The sequence below is a fragment of the Aquarana catesbeiana genome, linkage group LG07 (assembly GCF_042186555.1).
Source record: "Aquarana catesbeiana isolate 2022-GZ linkage group LG07, ASM4218655v1, whole genome shotgun sequence".
Taxonomy (NCBI): domain Eukaryota; kingdom Metazoa; phylum Chordata; class Amphibia; order Anura; family Ranidae; genus Aquarana; species Aquarana catesbeiana.
In genome coordinates this window covers 257,525,607-257,548,546 of record NC_133330.1, presented here as the reverse complement: position 1 = coordinate 257,548,546, position 22,940 = coordinate 257,525,607, and the positions used below count along the sequence as shown (strand labels likewise).

The 22,940-nt window shown below is 41.6% G+C and overlaps 1 protein-coding gene across 2 annotated transcripts in view; it reads left to right on the top strand.

Moving 5' to 3' along the window:
* The window catches only part of DNM3 (dynamin 3), a 572,551-nt gene that overhangs the window by 57,159 nt on the left and 492,452 nt on the right, over positions 1-22,940 (top strand). For both annotated transcript variants that reach the window (XM_073593228.1, XM_073593229.1), the window contains exons 5-9: positions 755-853; positions 3,286-3,446; positions 7,106-7,248; positions 11,193-11,328; positions 22,541-22,608. In XM_073593228.1, the coding sequence (XP_073449329.1) occupies positions 755-853; positions 3,286-3,446; positions 7,106-7,248; positions 11,193-11,328; positions 22,541-22,608 (607 nt within the window). The remainder of the gene's footprint in view (positions 1-754; positions 854-3,285; positions 3,447-7,105; positions 7,249-11,192; positions 11,329-22,540; positions 22,609-22,940) is intronic.

Below are 22,940 nucleotides of genomic sequence, written 5' to 3'. Positions count from 1 at the left end.
AGGCGGGACTTTCCTGGGCAACCCGGGACGGTTGGGAGATATGTGTGTGTAAACCAGTGCTATAGGGGCAGTTGATGAATTGGGTACCCTGTGGGTGGCGTTGCGTTAGCCCCAACTGTGAATGCAGCTGTGTAGGTAGGCATCCTGTGTGACTAACCTGTCTGGGCAGAAGTGTGGCTGTGAGAGAGCTGTGTGGGACATGTTCCCCTCCTCTGGCTGGTTAGGCCTCTTTTGTTGGACAGTGCTGAAAATAAGTTGTTAATTTGTGCTGAAGGAAAGCCAGTTTATATTTCTCCAAGCTCCAGTACCCTGCTTGCTTTGTGGGATCCAGAATGCCCCTAAAAATCAGCACACCAGCAAATAACTGTTATTTGGAATTTTAGTACCTTTTGGTCCTCTCACCATAACAGATTGCCCTATATATTATAGATATGAAGTTCTCTAGCTAGAAAATAGATATTTCAAGTTCAACCTGTCTCAGATCTTTGTGGCAACGTTTACTTTTCATTTGGTCTACAGTTTCAAAGCTTTTTAATTTTTAATTTTAAGATGTGACATTTTGTTTTGGATTCAAAGAATATTAAAGCCAGAAAGTCAGTAAAACAGCCAAGCAAGTGGTATTTTGTGAAGAAGGTTAGCAGTGGCAGCCTTTATTTTTATGGGATATGTTTACTTCATGGGGCAGCTTATTAAAAAGCATGGACAATGGCTGAGACTTTTTGACTCCTGACACAAAATGTACTTTTCTTTTTAGGTCTCAGAACAATTGGTGTTATCACAAAACTGGATCTAATGGATGAAGGAACAGATGCCCGAGATATATTGGAGAACAAGTTACTTCCCCTTCGCAGAGGTAATTAGTAATGTTTTTTTTTTTAAGAAAGTTGCCTTGGTTTGCTTACTATCGTACATGCAATCAGCTCTCAGAGCTCTTGTGCAGTGTGTCAGTGCAGCTCCATGCCCATGCTTCCTGGAAGCTCAGACAAGCTAAATACATTGTGCACTTTGAATGGATGTAGAGGAAAGAAGACTGCAGATAGACAGATACAACTTATGTAGGAGGTTTTTTTTCATCTCTGTGTATCACCTGAGGCCATTCACATCACTGGGTATATGTGAGTGTTTGCAACCACTTTAAGTTCTGTAGCCACTTGTCTTGTCACATGTCTACAGCTCTGCTATACTAAAAGCAGTATTAAACACAAAAGCAAACATTTATTATATTACAACTTACCAATTCTTAGATGTGATGACTGTATTTGTTTTCTTTTTAGGCTTTTTCCCTTTATTTTTTACCTGGCAGTAAGTCTGGTGTTTTTCAAAGGAACATGCTTTCCTGCAGATGAAACAGATGGATGGAATTACCATCCATCTGTTGGTTAAAGTACCCCTTTAATGCAGCATCAGGTACATTTTTCACACTTTATTTTTTATTGCAGGTTTTTTTTTTTAACACTGTCAATTTATGCAGCAATTTATATACAGTACATCTACATCAGTCTCTGCCTGTAGGGAGCTTACAATCTAAATACCTCACATGCATAAATGCACATACTAGGGCCAGTTATAAGTAGGAGCCAGTTAACTTACAAGCATGTCCTTGAAGTGTGGGAGAAAACTGGAGTACCTGGAGGAAACCCACACAAGAACAGGAAAATGTGCAAACTTCCTGCAGATAGTGTCCTGGATCCCAATTGCTGCAAGGCTTACATTCTAACCACTAAGCCACTGCACTGCCTCCTATACATTCACAATGCAATTTATTTTGAGTAAAATTCATTAAAATTAAATTATTTTCAACTGCAGTATCTAAGAATGATTTATTAACTGTGTAAATGAGCATGTCAAATTTTTGCAGAGCTGCACCAGATTTTGCATGCTCCAGTTTTAGTAAATCAACCCATATGCGTTTTATTTTATGCCTTTCAGTTCAGTCTTTAACCACTTCTTTATCATATGACATCCGCAGGAGGGATCTCCCATCCTGGGCAGGCGTCATATGACATCCCGGGCTTCCCAGCCGTCTGGGGGTGCGCGCGCCCCCGCCACGTCACTTGGGAGCCGATGTGTGTGCCTGGCGGCCGCGATGTCCGCCGGGCAACCGCGATTGCCCGATAACAGTAAAACACACAGATCCACGTCCTGTCAGGTGAGAGGAGACCGATCATGTGTTCCCAGTACAGAGGAACACCCATCGGTCTCCTCCCCTTGTGAGTCCCCTCCCCCTACAGTTAGAATCACTCCCCTTGATCACCCCCTAGTGTTAACCCCTTCCCTGCCAGTGACATTTACACAGTAATCAGTGCATTTTTATAGCACTGATTGCTGTATAAATGTGAATGGACCCAAAATGGTGTCAAAAGTGTCCGATCTGTCCGCTGCAATGTCACAGTCATGATAAAAATCGCAGATCTCCGCCATTACTAGTAAAAAAAAATAACAAATAAAAATGCCATAAAACTATCCCCTATGTTGTAGACACTATAACTTTTGCGCAAACCAATCAATATATGCTTATTGCGATTTTTTTTCCAAAAATATGTAGAAGAATACATATCGGCCTAAACTGAGGAAATTTTTTTTTTTTTAAATTGGGATATTTATTATAGCAAAAAGTAAAAAATATTGTGTTTTTTTTTCAAACTTGTCGCTATTCTTTTGTTTATAGCGCAAATAATAAAAACCGCAGAGATGATCAAATACCACCAAAAGAAAGCTCTATTTCTGGGGGGGAAAAAAATGATAAAAATTTCATTTGGGTACAATGTTGCATGACCGTGCAATTGTCATTCAAAGTGCAACAGCACTGAAAACTGAAAATTGGCCTGGGCAGGAAGGGGGTGAAAATGCCCTGTATTGAAGTGGTTAACAGTTTAGCGTCTCATTCACTTACTGAACCGTACACCCATGCAAGGGCCAAGTTGACTGCACCGGGATGTACAGGTGTTCCCTGTGAAGTTAGTCTCCTTATGTCAATTGGGATGCAGCAGCTGCACAGACACAGTCGCTGCTCCCAATTTGATGGCCGTGCAGCTTGAGACCATAAATCTCCATGGCAGTCAAATTGGGAGCAGTTGTTGTGTCCATGCAGCCACTGCATCCCAATTGACATGAATTGGACTGCCTGCAACCCCCTGCGGGCAAACTAGGCACATGGCCCTCGCACAGCCGTACGCTTTAGTACATCCATGTGAACGAGACCTTATAGTGTTTTCTTCTTACACTAATGCCTTGTATTTTGGGATTTTAATAAAATTAGTAATATTTGTCTTTGTGTGCCTTCAGGTTATGTTGGTGTTGTGAATCGTAGCCAAAAAGATATTGATGGTAAAAAGGATATTCAAGCTGCTTTGTTAGCAGAAAAGAATTTTTTCCTATCTCATCCAGCTTACAGACACATGGCAGATTGTATGGGAACATCGTACCTCCAGAAAGTCCTTAATCAGGTAAATCTTCATTATGAATGTTTTTCTGTGACCTCATGGTTTAGAAACATTGTTATTCGATCATCTTGTCTGCAGTGGTTAGGTGCTTTATGGAGTGAAGCAAAATATGCAACATAATAGATAGTGGAACTATTTTTTTCATGTATTTAGTTTCAGTAAATAAGTACCTCCTTTAGGGCACACATTTGAAAGAAAAAGTCTGTAAATAATTAAAAACTATACATAGAAAACAACCTTTCTAATATATTTACAACTCCAGCTCCTTTAAAAAAAGGAAAAAGTAAATTTTCCTACAGGAAATAAAATAAAAAATGCAGTTCTCATTTTATCTGCAGTGCTGTCCCCTGTAGACTCACCACTCTGTGATGCAGTGATGTTCCTCTTGCAGGCTGAATTTTATTCAACCCACTTCCTGTGAGCCCAGGGCATAAAGGACCCAACTCCAGGGAATGCATCAACAAAACATCCAGAACTTACAGGATAATGCTGCAGAGCAGAGTGTCACATCATTACATACATAGTATACAATTATACATAGTGCTGCTCTACTCAGGGATAACAATATAACAGTTAAACAAATACATATATAATTATAAATATCAAGCAAATAAAAAAATTAATCACAATAATAAGTCCCATACAATATATATACAATGTGATAAACAAAAAATAGTCTCAGTGATCAGAATATCCATCCATCCACTGAAGATCTTATTTTAACTTCCATGCTCCATCCCAAATAAGAGTGCTCCACCACCAGAAGAAATAACCACTCACCTGAAGTATGAGACCCATATACAGTAAATGAATAAACTTTCCTCAAAGGCGTTATAACTGGATAAAGGTTACTCAATCCATCCACTGGACACCTCAAAACAATATTATGGACTAGACTGAAAGGTGGCAGCAGGTTCCCTTAAAATCCTTCTGTATGGTGGCAGCAGTTTCCCTTTAAATCCACAGCATCGGACTCTCCAACTTATTTACTATGTGGACCCACACAAGGGAAAGCAGGGGAAGCCTCCGATCGTGTAATATGTTTTGTAATTGATTAAAGTACTTCAAACAGCAGTAAAAATTCACTCACATTCAAGAAACGAATCACCAGCATAGAATTAGAACAACTTCCGTTTTTTGGCTCTGAACCGGAAGTGACGTCACTTAACTCCGTCCTATGCATTACACCACTAACCCACATTTCTTCATCAGCTTTTATTGTTATGTCCTTTAAAAACCATGTTGTTAGTCAGTATAATGTAAATAGCCCAAAAGATTGCTGTAATAAAGTACATTTAAGGAGAGTATACTCTGGCAAAGACAAACAAGACCAAAGCCATGAAGGGACTTAAACTTTAAGTATACCCTTTTGTTAGTCAGGGTATCACCCATATATTTTTAATTGGGTATCACCCATATACTTTTGAGAGTCCAGGTATCACCATATAGTTTTGTTAGTTAGGGTATCACTAATATATCAGAGCTCACAATGCAAATTTTTAAATCAGTTTTGGTACCTATCTCTGTCTATTACCCTCAAGCTCCTACAGAGGTACTGCACCCTGAAATGTCTGCTCAAATACTGCTCTCAAAATTTCTACCGAGGTCCTGAACACTATGTATTTTACTGCACACTCACGTTCTATGACTCCCCAAGTGGTCTTGTACCTATAGATATCTTTTTTTTTCCTGGTCCCTATGAACCTGAAATCTCAGGAGGCAGGCTAAAACATTTCTGACATCTGAGCAGAGAGCTGTGGGTTTCATTTAGAAGCAGCCAGGAAAGTAGCAGAAACTTCCAAAACATATTTAATGGAATAGAAATGGGCAGCCATAATTTTTAATCTTTGCAGAGTAGTGAAAATGTAACTTTCAGTAATTGCTGAGATAGCTGAAATCCTGATTTACCTTGACACACATTACACTAAGATCAGGATTAGAACCTAGGAGGGAATGGCTTCCCTTGCAAAATGGAACTTCTCTTTAAAGTGAACAGGAACCAGGAACTGTGAAGCAGTGTCTACAGATAGTGGTACCTTTGGGGCAAATCCTATTATTTGACAAATTTGCCCCAGAGTCAGAACCTCATTGCTTGTCCTGACAGGACAGATGTAAATGCCATTTCTAACTGCCAAAGAAACATTGGGCTCCATTCATAAAGCGGTATCTTACCACATCTGAGTATGCACTAAGATCCTGCACAGCGTTTTCCAAAAAATGTTTTAGCATCCACTAAAAAAAACACTACTAAAATACTGCATGCTCTATTTTATGAAGACATAGGGAAAATTTGGCACTTGCACCAGCCTCAGTGAAGATCCACCTGACTGTTACATACCACAAAGTGAGAGGGGACTTTAAGAAAAGTGATTAAAAGTAAATGACTGTAATGAGTCCATATTAGTCCATGATATAGCACCTTGAAGGCAGCCCAGTGAAGATGAGAAGCAACTCTTGGAAGGCTGAGACAGAAGCGCCACTCTAAGTGCAGTAAAACTATGAGTTTTTAATGAACAAATGTAGCATATATACTCACAAGAGTAGCATTAAAAAAAGCATGTCAAGGGTAGGTGAACAAACGTCCGTGAGGGATTCCATCCGTGGCTGTACTCTGGAGAAGTGGAGCAGGTTGCGCCGGTGATTGTCGATGCTTCCTGGATCTCGAGCACACAGGAAGCCGGGGGTTGACATCACTTCCGGTTAGAACAGTGGACCAATAGGCCTATGGTCCAGGAAACGTCGGCAATCACCAGAGCAACCCGCTTCACCTCACCAGACTACAGCCACGGATGGACTCCCTCCCGGACGTTTGTTCACCTACCCTTGACATGCTTTTTTTAATGTGCGTATATATGCTACATTTTTTCATTAAAAACTCATTGTTTTACTGCACTTAGAGTGGCGCCTCTGTGCTTTCTCCCTTAGCTATTTTATGAAGTCATATGGTATTTTAGTAGTTCCCCCTCTTTCCTGACCTGCCAGGCTGCATGCTTGGATAAGGGTCTTGTATGGATTTTGGGGGGACCCCAGGCCATTTAAAAAAAAAATTGGCGTGGGGGTTCCCCTCAAAATCCATACCAGACCCGAAGAGCTTGGTATGGATTGTGGGGGGGGGGACCCCCACACCTTTTTTTTCTTAATTTTTATTATCCAGCAATACTTTTTACATTCAGCTGCCAGCAGGGAACCCTGCTGACAGCTGATGACTCATTGGCTGTTAAGGACGCGGCAGTCACCCACTCCTTAACAACCATGTTGTTTACTGGTTGTTAAGGATACCAGCGAGTGCTGATTCCTTAACTATCGCATGCCGGGACCACTACTTTTTCCTGCATGCATTTATTTATTAATTTCCTTCTGTGAATTGACTTTAACTCCTGTTTTATGCGGTGTTTACCAAGCGTTTTTGCTTTCTGTTTTAAATGCCGCAAAAAGCAATAGTGAATTGACATTTTCAGGATCACATACGTTATTTTCGAAAACACCTAAATACCGCATGCGATCTGCTTTTGTGAATGAGCCCATTGTGTCTCTGGTTGACCCCTTAGTGAACTGTGTTAAATGTATAAAGGCACAGGTACCCTTTATAAATGCTAGTCAGTATGGTCTCAGTTACTGATAACACCTGTATTCACTGCCTCTATTACTTTTATTTTTTAAAGCAACTCACCAACCACATACGTGATACGCTACCAGAGTTTAGGAGCAAGCTACAAGATCAGCTGCTTTCCTTAGAACATGAAGTTGAAGTTTACAAAAATTTTAAACCAGAGGATCCATCAAGGAAGACAAAAGCATTGCTGCAGTATGCATGATTTTCTTTTCTGTGAAATATTCCAGTTTTACAACTAACATGATTTATGTATTTCTTAATACATTGTAAAGTTCAAAGTGTGCAGTCAATCAGAAAAGATTGATTATTATATTATTATTATTATGATTATTACATATTATTTTTTTGCATTTTCCACGTTACAACAAATGCAAAAACTATTCGAAAAATGAAAAAGAATAGCTTTGTCTTGCTATTAAAATGTTGTTTTTCCTATATTGTTTAGTTTCCACAGTCTGCTCATCTCTGTACTAAACATCTAGTCTTTGCTAACACTATAATTGTAATTTGTTCTGCACATAATAGGGTTAGGATTACCACCTCATTCATTTAAACCAAACTCATATTAATTACACAGGTTTTGTGGGAAACTAAGGTGGTAATTAACCACTTGCCTACCGGGCACTTTTCCTGCCTTTCTGCCGAGGCCAATTTTCAGCTTTCAGCACTCTCACGCAATGACTGTACCCAAATTTCCTGTAAAAAAAAAACACTGTACCCAAATGAATTTTTTTCTCTTTTTTTCACACAAATAGTGCTTTCTTTGGTATTTGTGGTATTTAATCACTGCTGGGTTTTTTATTTTTTACAAAAAAACCCAAAAATTTTGAAAAGAAAAAAAAAGATTTTTCTCCTTCACTGATGTGCGCTGATGAGGTGGCACTTTTGGGCACTGATGAGGCTGCACTGAAGGGCACTGATTAGGTGGCACTGATGGACACTGATGGGCGGCATTGATGAGCAGCACTGATGAGCAGGCACTAAAAGGCAGCACTGACTGGCATCACTAATGGGCATTGATTGGGGTCATTGATGGGCACTGATGGGGCTTTACTGTAATCAGGGCACTGATCATCAGTGCCCTGATTACCTGTACTGGTCTCCCCTGTGAGGAGATGCCGCTGATCGGCTCTCCACGCCACACACACTGTCAGTGTGAGGCAAGGAGAGCCGATTAAACAGCACTTCTGCATTTACATGTGACCGGCTGGGATTGGACACAGCCAATCACATGGCTAAAGAACCGCATCCTCGGCTCTTTACCGAGATCATGGTCGTGCTGTGTCCCAGGAACACGGTGCGGCCACGTTCGCCCAGCTGCACACCCCCGTTTTGATGGTGGGGGGGCGGGAAGTGGTTAAACTCACTTTGCGCCTTATGTGCATTTCATTAGCCTCAGAACCTGTGTAATTAATAAGTGTTCGGTTTTAAAGGGATGGAGTGATTGGGTGATGGGTGAGGGATTTAGGATCCCTAAATGGGATTGAGTTATTAAAGGCAAATAGGCTGTTCACTTAGCAAAGGAATTTTTACTGTGCACGGGAATTTTCAAAAGTACCTTTAGTTCACCATTGCCCAGCTTCATTTCCAATCCATTTGCCTACCCTTCAGCTTAACCACACCTCCCAGAGTTGTTACTTAAAGTGTAATTCCAGTCAAAACCTAACTAAGCTAAAAACTACTCCCACCCAGATTTTAAGTCTATTCTATCTACCCTGTAAAAGGAAAGAAGTCTCTACTTACCTATTCTGAAGTCGCTCCAATCACGTGACCAACTTCCGGTGCCGGCTTTAGTGTAGAAAAAAGAAACAGTCGACAACTAGTAATACAATGGATGATGTCATTGCACAGGCTCTGCAGCTATTTTTGCTACTCTCTTCTCTTCACCGAAGCCACCACTAGAGAGATCATGTGACCAAACCAGAGCAATTTCAGAATCGGCAAGTCTTCCTTTTACAGGGTAGATAGAATATGCTTAGAATGGGGGCAGGAGTACATTCAAACTTAGTTTTGATTGGAATTACACTTTAAGTCCTGTTAACTTTGGTGGCCTTTTTAAGAGAGAAAGGCCAACCTTTATCTACCTGGCCGCTATTGAGTCAAAATCTAAGGGATTGATTTACAAAGGCAAATAGGCTGTTCACTTGAAAGTTTGGAAGGGAAGTCACACTTTGTAAGGAAATTTTCCCCGCAGCTTAGTGAATGTGTTGAAAATTCACTTTGCAAACACTACCCGATTATATGCAAGAAAAATATATATAAAGAAAATATTTTTCCTTGGACATAGTAGATAATGGAAGTCAGCAGAGCTTCACCTCCACCTCACTAAGCGAAGGGAAAATGACCTTGAAATGTAAAAAACCTATTTGCCATTAGTAAATCAACTCCTGTATAGGCATTATGAGGCTTGAATTGTATGGCCATTGGGTGGCTGTATGTAGAAAATATATAGGCTGCTGCTGCTTAGCTCTTTTTCTGAACAGGTCAGTTGTATGGCTGTCTCTGACTTCAGTCATGTCAGAAAATGTTATCTGCATGGGTGTTTTGGGTCAGTGACTCAGAAGAAGGCAGTAAACTGAAGGAATCAGCATGACAGCCAGACAACTATTAAAGTGTTACTAAACCCACAACAGTAAAATCTGTCTGTATATGCAGCATAGCATGCTTGTTATACTCACTGTGGAACTTAAGGGGTTAATTCTCTGCATTGTGTAAAAAGGGTGTTTTATCCTGTATGCACCGATCCTTCCCTTCTTGCATTGTCTATCTTGGGAAGGCCAGCTAACACACAGGCAGTAGCTGACCTGCACTTGCTCAGTTGTGTCTTTCATGCTGGAGAGAACATTTACTTGTTCTCAGAGATATCCAGGTCACATGATATTAACATCACACATGTGGGCGTGTATACAGGCTGCAGTGGAAATCTCCTCCTATCTGAACTCTCAGCACTGGAGAAACTGCAGTTTATCACTGACCATGGTATACAGATCAGCCAAAAAGGTATATAGTGGCAATATGTTAATGTAAAAGAAGATTTATAAGCTGTGGGCAGTGTGGGGGGGCAGATGAACTATTTTCATATTACTGGGTTTAGTAACACTTTAATTTTAGGAGAAGTCAGCAACTACTGTGAATAATGACATTTACCATAAATGAAATTTTATATTTCATTCTAATTACATGATATTATATCAATATAACAGAAATGACTGGACATGTAAGGATATATTTTTGTATAAGTAGTTCTGAGTAAGACCACCTTTTAGCAATATATTTTTATTAGTAGAAAATTGTCTGTGATTCTGGGTGCCCTCATGCCCTTTAGACCCCTTTCGAACCCGATTGGACCATCCATTGCACTCTATGGAGCGGCGGATGTCACCACACATGTCAGTTGACACCTGCGGACATCCAATCTGATCCTGTATGCTAAAAAACAGACGGATGGGGATCTTTTCCCCATCCGTTTGGCAGATCGAATTGGATGACAGTCGGATGAAAAGGGACAGGGTGTGCATTTCCATCTGACAGCTTATAGGAGAGAGCGGGCTGTGTCCGTGTCCACTCTGCATCAGCAGAACAGACACGGACCTGTCATTCGCTTGTTCAGTGAGGATCAGTGAACTGATCCCCTGCAGAGCAGGGGGATCCGCTGGTGGACTGCGCCAGTGTGAAAGGGTCCTTAGTGTAGAACTTATTTTTCTTCCTGTGATCTGATGAGAAGCTGCAACTAAACTTTTAACAAAAATATTTTTGCAATTAAAACTAAACCTAATTCTTTATCTCTTGGAAGGAAATGCTTCTAAAAGAAAACTTTGTTGGCCCCCTTTCCACCCAAAAAATATTTTTACTTTGATATAATAAGTAATGACAGTTATTGGCAGATCAGAGAGAACTTAGCTGAAATGTAAATATTGGTATGGTCCATGGGAGGTACACAGCGGCTAGACCTGAGGTGATATAGTCTGTACCTATATGCTGTATGTGCATATAAACATTTGATAACATGGTATGTAAAGAATTGTTCTTTGTAAACATATCAAATTCTTTAGAATCCATTTTTGCATGTGACTGTTTAACAATAATTTTACAAATGTTCCAAAATGAGTCATTCTTTTCATATTCATGTTTTTAAGAATGATCCAGCATTTTGCACAAGATTTTGAAAAGAAGATAGAAGGGTCAGGGGATAAAGTGGACACACTAGAGTTGTCTGGCGGTGCCAAAATTAATCGTATATTTCATGAACGCTTTCCATTTGAGCTGGTAAAGGTATAGACCTACATATTATATAAGTAGTTGTTTTGATGTTGAGTATTGTCTATTGTCAATGCAATCATGAAAATAATGTTAGTAATAAAAAAAAAACATAGCAACCCATTAGATAAATGAGAAATTCTTAAAAACATTTTATGACAACGACCAGAAGTTTGGTTAGGATTCCTCCTCTTGTCCCTATAAATGTGCTCCCTCAATCCCCCGCCTTTAGTCTTACAGGACTCTCCCTAGTTTTCCATACTAGCCTTCTAAGGCCTTATGCATACAGGATGTATGAAATGAGGGGAAGCTCTGCTGATTTTATCATCCAATCATGTACAAGCAAAAATGCTGTTTTTTATTTTCCTTGGATGTCCTCCTCAGATATACAGTGACTGCACTTCCAAGTGCACTTGTAGTGCAAAGTGGATTTGCCTTTATTAAATAACCCCCCCCATGTCCATACACACATAGGCATTTAAGGATGTATTAGCAGAGGAGGGTTTAGAGCCTGAAAAAAAAGAAATGCATCACCAATATGTTCAAGAGAGTAGCTTTTGGGCATAAAGAGCGCCGAATGCACCTAAACGTGCCAATGCGTGTCAACGTGTCTAAATGCACCTAAACACTAAGCGAGTTTAGTGCTTGAGCGTTCATTCATTCACATCTGTAGACCTTGTATTGATATTGTACAATTGAACTGAGCATATATATGTACTTATCTATTTTATTTACCTTGTATTTGTTAAAAACTTAATAAAAACATTTTGAACATGAAAATAAATGTCAGTATTGTGAGATGATGCCTAGTCTGTTTTAGAATTTAGGGGGCAAGATAAAATAATGATGATATTCATAGTATTGATGGACCCTGGACCCTGTCCCCTCACAATTACTGTGACCACCTTCCAACTCTATCCTAAATTCCCTAACCCACATCTTCAACCTCTCCCTCTCCTCCGGCAGTGCCGGCACCTTTCCTTCCATACTCAAACCTGCACTGTTACCCCCATACTTAAAAAACCCTCACTAGACCCCACCTGTTTGAATAACTTAAGACCCATCTCCCTGTTCCCATTTGCCTCCAAGCTCATCGAACGCCTTGTCCGTGACCGAATGAGTTGCTACCTCACAGACAACCTTCTCGACCCCCTACAGTCTGGCTTCCGTCCACAACATTTCACTGAAACTGCCTTACTAAAACTCATCAATGACCTACTAACTCCTAAAACCAATGGCCATTACTCCATACTCATACTCTAATGCCGCATACACACGAGCGGACTTTTCAGCATCAAAGGTCCGACGGTCTTTCCGACGGACTTTCGACAGAGTTACGAGGGACTTTCGGATGACTAGACTTGCCCACACACAAACGGACTAAAGTCCGTTCGAAAGTCCGTTGGTTTGAACGTGATGACATACGAAGGGACTAGAATAAGGAAGTTCATAGCCAGTAGCCAATAGCTGCCCTTGCGTCCTTTTTTGTCCATCGGACTAGCATACAGACGAACGGATTTTTAGACCGGACTCAAGTCCGTCGGAAAAATTTGAAACATGTTCCAAATCTAAAGTCTGTCCGATTTTCGACAGGAAAAGTCAGCTGAAGGTCCGATGAAGCCCACGCATGGTCGGATTGTCTGACGGATTCATTCCATCGGACCACTCCAGTCATGTGTACACGGCATTAGACCTCTCTGCTGCCTTCGACACAGTTGACCACCTGATCCTCCTCAGCAAATTACATTCCCTTGGTCTCCGTGATTCTGCTTTATCCTGGTTCTCCTCCTACCTATCTCAGCGCACTTTCAGTGTCACTTACAACTCCATCTCCTCCGCTCCTCTTTCCCTCTCTTTTGGGGTACCCCAAGGCTCTGTCCTTGGGCCCCTCCTATTCTCGCTCTATACCTCTTCCCTGGGCCAATTAATAGCCTCCCATGGCTTCCAATAACACCTCTACGCCAATAACACCCAGATCTATCTCTCCACTCCTCAACTCCCCCTCGATCTCCGCACGGATCTCAAACTTACTGAATGACATATTGGTATGGATGTCACATTACTTTCTCAAACTCAATCTTTCTAAAATTGTTATATTTGCTCCTTCCCAGTCCACCCCCCCATGACTTTACCATTAAAGTGGACGTAAACCCGAAAAATTTGTATTTTTCTATTTTTTATGTCATGATGGAGAGTATAAGATTTCCTATCATTAGAGCCCAGTCTTGCCACAAAGAGTTAATCCAGCTCTGAGCAATCCTCTTTTATTGTTCAGTGAGATAAAACTTGACAAACAGAGAAAGACTTTGTCAAATCCTCCCCCTTGCTGTGAATGACAGGTGATTTACATATCTTGTGCACTAGCCTAAGACATGCATTATTTTTTAATTCCCACCCCCACTCCTTTCTTCAGCAGCTCTGCAAGGATTGGCTGTTCCACACCTCAGCATGATTTGGCTTGCTGAAGTCATGTGGTTAATTTCCTGTCTTTTTACTGGATGTTAGAGATCATAGCAGAAGTTCAGTGTTAGAAATACACAGGAGAAAATGCATATTGACAAGGGGCGTGTAGAGGTGGGCGGGGAGTCTACTGACATCACGACTCCACCCACCGAGCTCCGGACAACAGACACCCACAGAATATGTAGTTTTTCGGGTCTAATAACAGACAGAGGGGAGACATTTGACAGGTAAAGATACATACAGGAGGCATGCATATCCTTATAGATAACCCCTATGGCAGTAGTTTAGAAAGGATGACATTGGGTTTACATTCACTTTAAGATCAACAGCACAACCATTGGTCCCTCCACACATGCCAGGGTGCTGGGTGTAATCCTTGACTTTGACCTCTCCTTCAGCCCCCACATCCAATCACTGGCTAAATCCTGCCGCCTTAACCTCCGCAACATCTCCAGAATTCTTCCCTTCCTGACTAATGACACCACAAAGCAACTTCTTCACGCCTTGATTATTTCCTGCCTTGACTACTGCAACTCTCTCCTTAATGGCCTACCCTTACGCAGGCTATCCCCCCTTCAGTCTATTATGAATGCTGCTGCTAGACTAATACACCTCACTAACCAATCCCTGACTGCTGCCCCTCTCTGCCAACCCCTTCACTGGCTTCCACTACCCCACCGTATAAAATTCAAAATGCTAACCACAACATACAAGGCCATCCACAACATCGCCCTCATCTACATCACCAACCTTATCTGCAGATATCTCCCTAATCGTCCCCTTCACTCCTCTCTGTACCTCCTGCTTTCCAGCTCCCTTGTTACCTCCTCTCATGCTCGCCTTCAGGACTTCTCCAGAGCCTTTCCCATCCTCTGGAACTCCCGGCCCCGGTATATCCGATTAGCCCCTAACCTGTCCCCCTTTAGGAGATCCCTGAAAACTCACTTATTCAGGGAAGCCTATCCCACACCCACCTAACAACTGTCCCCGAGCCACCCCCCTTCAAACCATTCCCCGCATCTATTACCTTTTGTACCACCTCCCCCTCCCTTTAGAATGTAAGCTCTACGAGCAGGGCTCTCCTGTCCCTTCTGTATTGTACTGTAATTGTGCTGTCCCCCCTCTACATTGTAAAACTCTGCGTAAACTGTTGGCGCTATATAAATCGTGTATAATAATAATAATAGTATTGATGTTTTGTATAAATACAAAAAATAGACATACTAACGTCTGAAGTTCAAATAGAATGGCTGCTGACAGGAAACTGAAGAGTAGCTTAAAGCCAATGGGGAGGAAACAGGAGGTGAGAAAAGCCATACACTTGTGTGACTCGTCCTGTGTAAAAATCCCAGTGGGAAATGTTATATTCATTTCCTTTATGAAAACATCAGTGGGAATGAATGGATATTGTTATAAAGCATTAGTACTACACATAATTATTGGTATTAGTATCTCTTGAACATATTGCATATGCTGCCAGGCTGGATCACCACAGTGGTTTATAACAAAGTAGTATAAAATACTGAGTTCAGTTAAGTTTTGTATTTTCTTGATGTTTTTAAAGTGGAACTTAAAGCAGTATTACACTCTACATGCATTAGTTTTCTTTTTTAGACTTTGTTTTCTTTATTTTCAGCTGGTGATCCAGCCACTAAGTCTTTTGTTTTTCAACTTCCTTTAACAGACAAAGCTGTCCATGAAAAGTGTCAGGTAAAGGTTTGAGACAAACCATTTACCACTGGAAGGGGTGCATACAATAGTCAGCTTTTTTCATTATGTAGAAACTGCTTGCTGTAACTACTTATGAAATATTAGCTGGAATTCAGCTTCAATTTGTTAGTCAAGTCCATCCAAATTTTCTAATCTAACATTACCTTCTCCCCAGACTGATAATGCTGCTGTCTAAGACCCCTTTCACACTGAGGCAGTTTTCAGGCGTTTTAGAGCTAGAAATAGCACCTGTAAAGTATCTGAAAACTGCCTCTCAGTGTGAAAACCCGAGTGCTTTCACACTGGGGCGGTTCGCTTGCAGAACGGGAAAAAAAGTCCTGCAAGCAGCATCTTTGGGGCGGTGTAGGAGTGGTGTATACACCGCTCCTACACTGCCCCTGCCCATTGGAATGAATGGGCAGCGCTTCCAAAGCGCCTGAAAAGCATGCTACACGGGTACTTTTAACCCCTCCTTCGGCCACTACGAGCAGCGCTTTACTGCCAACGTGGCCGCGGCTACATTGTGAAAGTAGCCTAAAGGTTTCTGCTTTACCACTTCACGCAAAATGCAGACAACTTGAGGGCTCATTCACACGTGTGTCAATATTTTGAGTTTAAGCGGTATTTATTCAGCATTTTAAAGCCTTATAACTCATAGTTTCCAACATTGCAAAAAAAATTTGTGGGACACTTTTTTGGCTGTAGGCTGAGCCGTATAATAGTTAGGGGGCGGGGCATGTGTTTGTAGGCGTGGCATAGCAATAAAAAAGAAAAATGTGGTGCACTTTGCGCAGCGAAAAATGGGCGTGGTTTACGTGAAATAGTGGGCGTGGCTTAAATGGGCATGGCTCAAAGGGGGTGTGGTTAGAGTCTGTGATGAATGAGGGATGGAGAGGGAAAGGGGGAGAGAGGAATGGAGGGACAGCAGGCCCAGATCCTACACAACAATAGAAATATGTGTATTCTAGAAAGTTTAACAATCAGCAGATAAAGATACTCCAAACACCTGGTGTTAGCGCTTCAATCATCCCGCCACCATGGTTGTTATGGTGTCAGGATGATTGAAGTGCATTATTTCTATTATTACATTGTAATATAAAATGAAATCATTCAACTCACCATAATGCCAAATCAGTGGGATCCCTGAGCGTGTCACTAGCCACGTCGCCTGCCACCAGCAGAGTCTGTCCTTGCATCAGGTGCCCCCAGCAGAGTCCCTCCTTGCATCAGGTGCCCACTGCAACGTCCCTCCTTGCATCAGGTGCCACCAGCAGAGTCAGTCTTTACACCAGTGTTCCCAGCCTCAGTCCTTAACTCAGTGTCCCAGGCAGAGCCATAGTTACCCCCCCTGTACATAGTTACCCCCTCCTCCTGTACATAGTTTCCCCTCTCCCCCTAGTTACCCCCCTGTACATAGTTACCCCCTGTGCATAGTTACCCCCCCTGTACATAGTATCCCCCCTGTACATAGTTCCCCCACTGTACATAGTAACCCCTCCTGTACATAGTTAACCCCCCCTCTTGTAAATAGTTAACCCCCTCCTGTAAATAGTTAACTCCCACTCCTGTATATAGTTAACCCTCCACTCTCCTGTACATAGTTAACCCTCCCCCCTCCTGTATATAGTTAACCCCCCTCCTGTATATAGTTAACCCTCCCCCTTCTTTATATAGGTAACTCTCCCCCTCCTGTATATAGGTAACCCCCCTCCTCCTGTATATAGCTAACCCCCCTCCTCCTGTATATAGTTAACCCCCCTACGCCTGTATATAGCTAACCCCCCTCCTCCTGTATATAGCTAACCCCTCCCTCCTGTATATATTTAACTCCCCTCCTCCTGTATATAGCTAACCCCCCTCCTCCTGTATATAGCTAACCCCCCCTGATGTATATAGTTACCCCCCCTCCTGTATATAGTTACCCCCCCTCCTCCTGTATATAGTTAACCCCCCTCCTGTACATTAAAGTTAAATTGCTGCAGAGACAAGAGCCAGTGGCGTCACTACAGCTGGTGTCACCCGATGCGGAAAAAAATTGATGTCACCCCTCCTCCACCAACTATGGTCCCCCTTCAGTACAGACCCCCCTCCCTCAGTAAAGAACCCCCCCACTAAGTACAGACCCCCTTCATCAGTTCAGACCCCCCTCATCAATATAGACCCCCTCAGTACAGACCCCTCTCCCTCAATACAGACCCCCCTCAGTGCGATCCCCCCATCTATTAGTATAGACCCCCTCAGTGCAGACCCCCCTCCATCAGTGCAGACCCCCCTCCATCAGTGCAGACCCCCCTCAGTGCAGACCCCCCCTCTATGAGTGCAGGCCCCCCTCAGTGCAGACTCCCCCCTCTATCAGTGTAGACCCCCTCAGTGCAGCCCCCCCTCATTAGTGCAGGCCCCCCTCAGTGCAGACCACCCCCTCCATCAGTGCCGACCCTCCCAGCACACGTCCAGGAGCGGCCGGTGTTCTGGCAAAAAGTGTCCCCCCATTGGATAGTGTCCGCTCCGTAGACACCAGCGCTGTGTGTTCAGTGGAGAGGGGAGGGGCCGATCTGTGCAGCTAAAGAAGCTGATTCATTGGCTGCAGGGATCGAGCCCCCTTCCTCTCTCCACTGAACACAAGGGGGAAGATCTAGCGGCGGCGCCGGCGGCCATTTTGCTGGAGCCAGCTGCTCAGAAAATGAAAAAACAAACATTCCCGATTTTCCCGAAAATCCCGATTTGGGACAGCCTCCGATCGGGACGAGGTCCCATAATCGGGATGGTCCCGGGAAAATCGGGACTGTTGGCAACTATGATAACTGCCCTTCAAAGCCTGCCATGAATATTAAAATGGGCACCACACAGTGCTGTTCACACAGAAGCGGTAGTGTTGTGTCGTATTAAAAATTAAGCAGCACGTTACTTTCATGAGGCATCGATGCATGTCAGCCATTTCCATCGATTTTAATAATAATGTTCTGGTTATGACTAATGCCGCGTACACACGGTCGGACTTTTCGTCTACAAAAGTCCGACAGCCTGTCCGACAGACTTCCGACGTACCTTCGGCGGACTTGCGGCAGACTTTCTTACGAACGGACTTGCCTACACACGACCACACAAAAGTCCGACGGATTCGTACGTGATGACGTACACCGGACTAAAATAAGGAAGTTCATAGCCAGTAGCCAATAGCTGCCCTAGCATGGGTTTTTGTCCGTCGGACTAGCACACAGACGAGCGGATTTCGGGGTCCGTCGTACTTACGACGTAAAGATTTGAAGCATGTTTCAAATCTAAAGTCCGTCGGATTTGAGGCTAAAAAAGTCCGTTGAAAGTCCGGAGAAGCCCACACACGATCGGATTACCAGCCAGCTTTAGTCCGTCAGCGTCCGTTGGACTTTTGTAGACGAAAAGTCCGACCGTGTGTACGCGGCATAAGGCCTTATAGGCTGAAATGTCTCAACTGTTTTTATTTGCGTTTGTTCACCGGGGCTTGTCAATAAAAACAAAGATTTTTTTTAAAGAGCAACAACTGGAATGCGGATCTTTTTTCCTACATTACTTTACTCAGCCAACGACTGTGGACTGGAAGCTCTGTTTATACTTGTTCTGTAACTGCACCTTCACAGTACCTAGAGCATTTATAGCGTGTTAGTGAAGCATGTATAAAGTGTTAGCTGTGCATTGGGGGAGAGACAATGGAGGCTCCGATATCCCAGAATGCATTGGGAAATAATAGAGAATTAGGATAGAGCAGCTCCATTCACTTCCTGGTTGTACAGAACAGCTGTGTGGTAACTCCATTTACTTCTGTGTGCGGGCAAAAAACAGCAACCAGCCAGCCATACTGGCAGTGCCAGGTAGGAGCAGAAGCATTGAACATTATTTCCAGTGGGAAAGCTTTTTGGTTCAGCAAAGTTGAGCTGGATCAAGCCAAATGTGTCTAAGACATCAAAGTATACAAATTCATCTTGCAGACAATTCACAAAAATGTTTGTTATCACACCACAATCTAACTACACCTCAAAGTAGATCATTTCTTCTACTTTCTTCTTAACACTTTAACCACTTGCCGACCACTGCACACCGATATACGTCGGCACAATGGCAGCGGTGGGCAAATGGGCGTACCTGTGCGTCCCCTTTAAGAGGCGGAGATAGAAGGCGCGCGCCCGCCACGTACAGCGTGACCGTGTCCGCGTTCTCCCGGCGATTGTGTCACAGAGCCGCAGAACAGGGAAGTGCATATGTAAACGAGGCATTTCCCCGTTCTGTCTTGTGTCATGACAGAGATCACCGCTCCCTGTCATCGGGAGCAGTGATCGCTGTCATGTGACTGGAAGCCCATCCCCCGCACAGTTAGAATCACTCCCTAGGACACACTTAACCCCTTCATTGCCCCCTAGTGGTTAACCCCTTCCCTGCCAGTGTCATTTACACAGTAATCAGTTCCTTTTTTTAGCACTGATCACTGTATAAATGACAATGGTCCCAAAATAGTGTCAAAAGTGTCCGATGTGTGCCATAATGTCACAGTCCTGATAAAAATCACAGATCCCCGCCATTACTAATAAAACACAAATAATAATAAAAATGCCATAAAACTATCCCCTATTTTGTAGACGCTATAACTTTTGCGAAAACCAATCAATATACGCTTATTGCGATTTTTTTACCAAAAATATGTAGAAGAATACATATCGGCCTAAACTGAGAAAAGAAATATTTTTTTAATATATTTTTGGGGGATATTTATTATAGCAAAAATTAAAAAATATTGTGTTTTTTTCAATACTGTCGCATTTATTTTGTTTATAGTGCAAAAAAATAAAACCACAGAGGTGATCAAACGCCACCAAAAGAAAGCTCTATTTGTGGGGATAAAAGGACGTCAATTTTGTTTGGGTGCAATGTCGCATGACTGTGCAATTATCAGTTAAATTGACGCAGTGTTGAATCGCAGTAGTACTCTGGTCAGGAAGGGGGTAAAATCTTCCGGGGCTGAAGCGGTTAACCACTTTCCACTAGAAAAGCAACGCTTTCATAGGCATGTATCAAGCACTATTGAAGCTTTTTCATCGCTTCATAAACACAACAAAAACACACCATAAATGCTATAGGCACTTTAATGAGCATTGCTTCGTTCTTCATAATCAACATACCTGTGAACGATCCCTTAAGACAGGAGGCGTGTTACTGGCTGGATCACTAGACATGTGCAATTCGTTTCATTCTGAATTAGTTTTTTACTGAATTTCGACAGACTTGTTAATTCGGAAACATCCGATTTAACGAAAACACGTTTAACAAATTTTTCCAAATACTTGTAAATTTGAATATTTGAAAATTTGAGAATTCGTAAATTTGAAACTTGAAAATCCAAAAATTCAAAAATCTGAAATAATAACTAACTATTAAATTATAGGTATTGGAATTTCCTTTCAAATTTGGCTCTTAGTGAACGTAATAAATACGAATTTATCCGAAGTTACGAATTATCCAAAATAACGGATGCAGTATCTAAACGACTGGAATGTAACACATTAATAATAATAAATAATAACAGTAAAAACTTTTTATTATTATTATTATTTATTATTTATATGATCCGTTCCATTTTTTTTAGATGTGGCATTCGTCATTTCGGATAATTCGTAACTTTGGATTCGTATGCGTTGTATTCGCTAACAGACAAATTTCAAAGGAAATTCCACTACCTATAATTTAATAGTTATTATTAGTTAGTTAGTTATTATTTAGAATTTTTGGATTTTCTTTCTGATTTTTGATTTTAATGATTTTCTATTTTTCGAATTTATGAATTTTTGAATTTACGAATTTTCGAATTTACGAATTTTCCCTCCCTTTTACAGGAATGCTAACAAAAATTAAATTTTTTACCTTTGGGTTCGTTTTTGTGCTGCGAAGCATCACTTCCTGCTTACTGACCTAGGTTGGGCCCCGCTCTTTCCTGGGATTGGTGTGTTACAGCTGTCTCAAGAGGTAGTGTGTCCCTAAGCCACAAGTATGAGACACATGTATGTACATATGTGCAGCTTATTTGTGTTTATGCACACAAATACAGTGGGCAGTGTAGCGCCAATCTAGCAGAAGGTAGAGACACATGTGTGGAATCTGCCACCGCTCTCTGCCAGCCCCATGTGGGAATCCTCCACTGGTCTCTACCAACTTCTGGAAGAGTCTAACAGCACATCTGTGTACAGTAAAACCCTGGTTTGAGAGTAACTTGGTTTGAGAGCGTTTTGCAAGACAAGCCAAATTTTTAAATAAAATTTGACTTGATATACAAGCGATGTCTTGATATACAAGTAGCGTCACGTCACAACTGAGTATAAAAGAGGAGAGCGGCGCCTCTAAGTAGCAATATGGTTACATTTATTGAAGGTACAACAATTAGCAACATTTTGCTACACTTGGAGGCGCCTCTCTTCTCTTTTATACTCTGTAGCTCCTGCTGGATTTTGCTTCTAATCCCCTTGTGTAGGCTTCCATTTATGGATGGACATTTTATGGTTACACAACCTATCACATTGATATAATCTTTTTATATGGACTATAAACTGAAGGACTTATGAATAAATGGTTGTGGAATGAATCATTTGAGTTTCCATTATCCCTTATGGGGAAATTTGCTTTGATATACGAGTGCTTTAGATTACAAGCATGTTTCTGGAACGAATTATGCTCTCAATCCAAGGTTTTACTGTACACGCTTTTTTGTGTAAATGGTGGCATGAAAAAAGGGTGGAAGAGGACAATCTGAGTGATTACATTCTGCTGAGCTAGGTATATATAAAAAAGATGTCTGCATTGCCTTTCTCAGTCATTTCACTTTCCTATCCTATATCTGTTTCTCTAAAAACAGAGTGTGTACTGTATATATGTATGTCTATTTAGTGTCTATATATATATATATATATATATATATATATATATATATATATATATATATATATATTCATTCAGCATATTAAAATAATAAAATTCTGTAAAAATGCTCTGTACTATTATAATGCAATCTAATCATATGTGTTAAATATTCCTCTAGGTGGAGTTTGAGGAGAAGGACTTACGGAGGGAGATTAGTTATGCGATCAAAAACATTCATGGTGTCAGGTATGTTACTAGTTACTATGGTACTGCATTGTTATACTTTGGGAATAATTGGTAAAAAGTATGCTACTTCAGGTTCCATTTCTAAAGCAGTGGTATATCCTTACCGCTGTCATATCATTGCTTTTAAAAATAAAATAAAATAGAGCTCCTCACATTTATAAAGCACAGTGCTGGGGAGAGTATTCCCACATGACTGGTCTCTTCTCCAATCATGGAGTTCTCACTGCAGCATTTTAGGCAAATTCAATTTCAGCCTTTAATTACAAGAATGACCAAATACACAAGCTACCACTTACATTTGCTATAAAAACGGTGACAGTATAACTATAGAG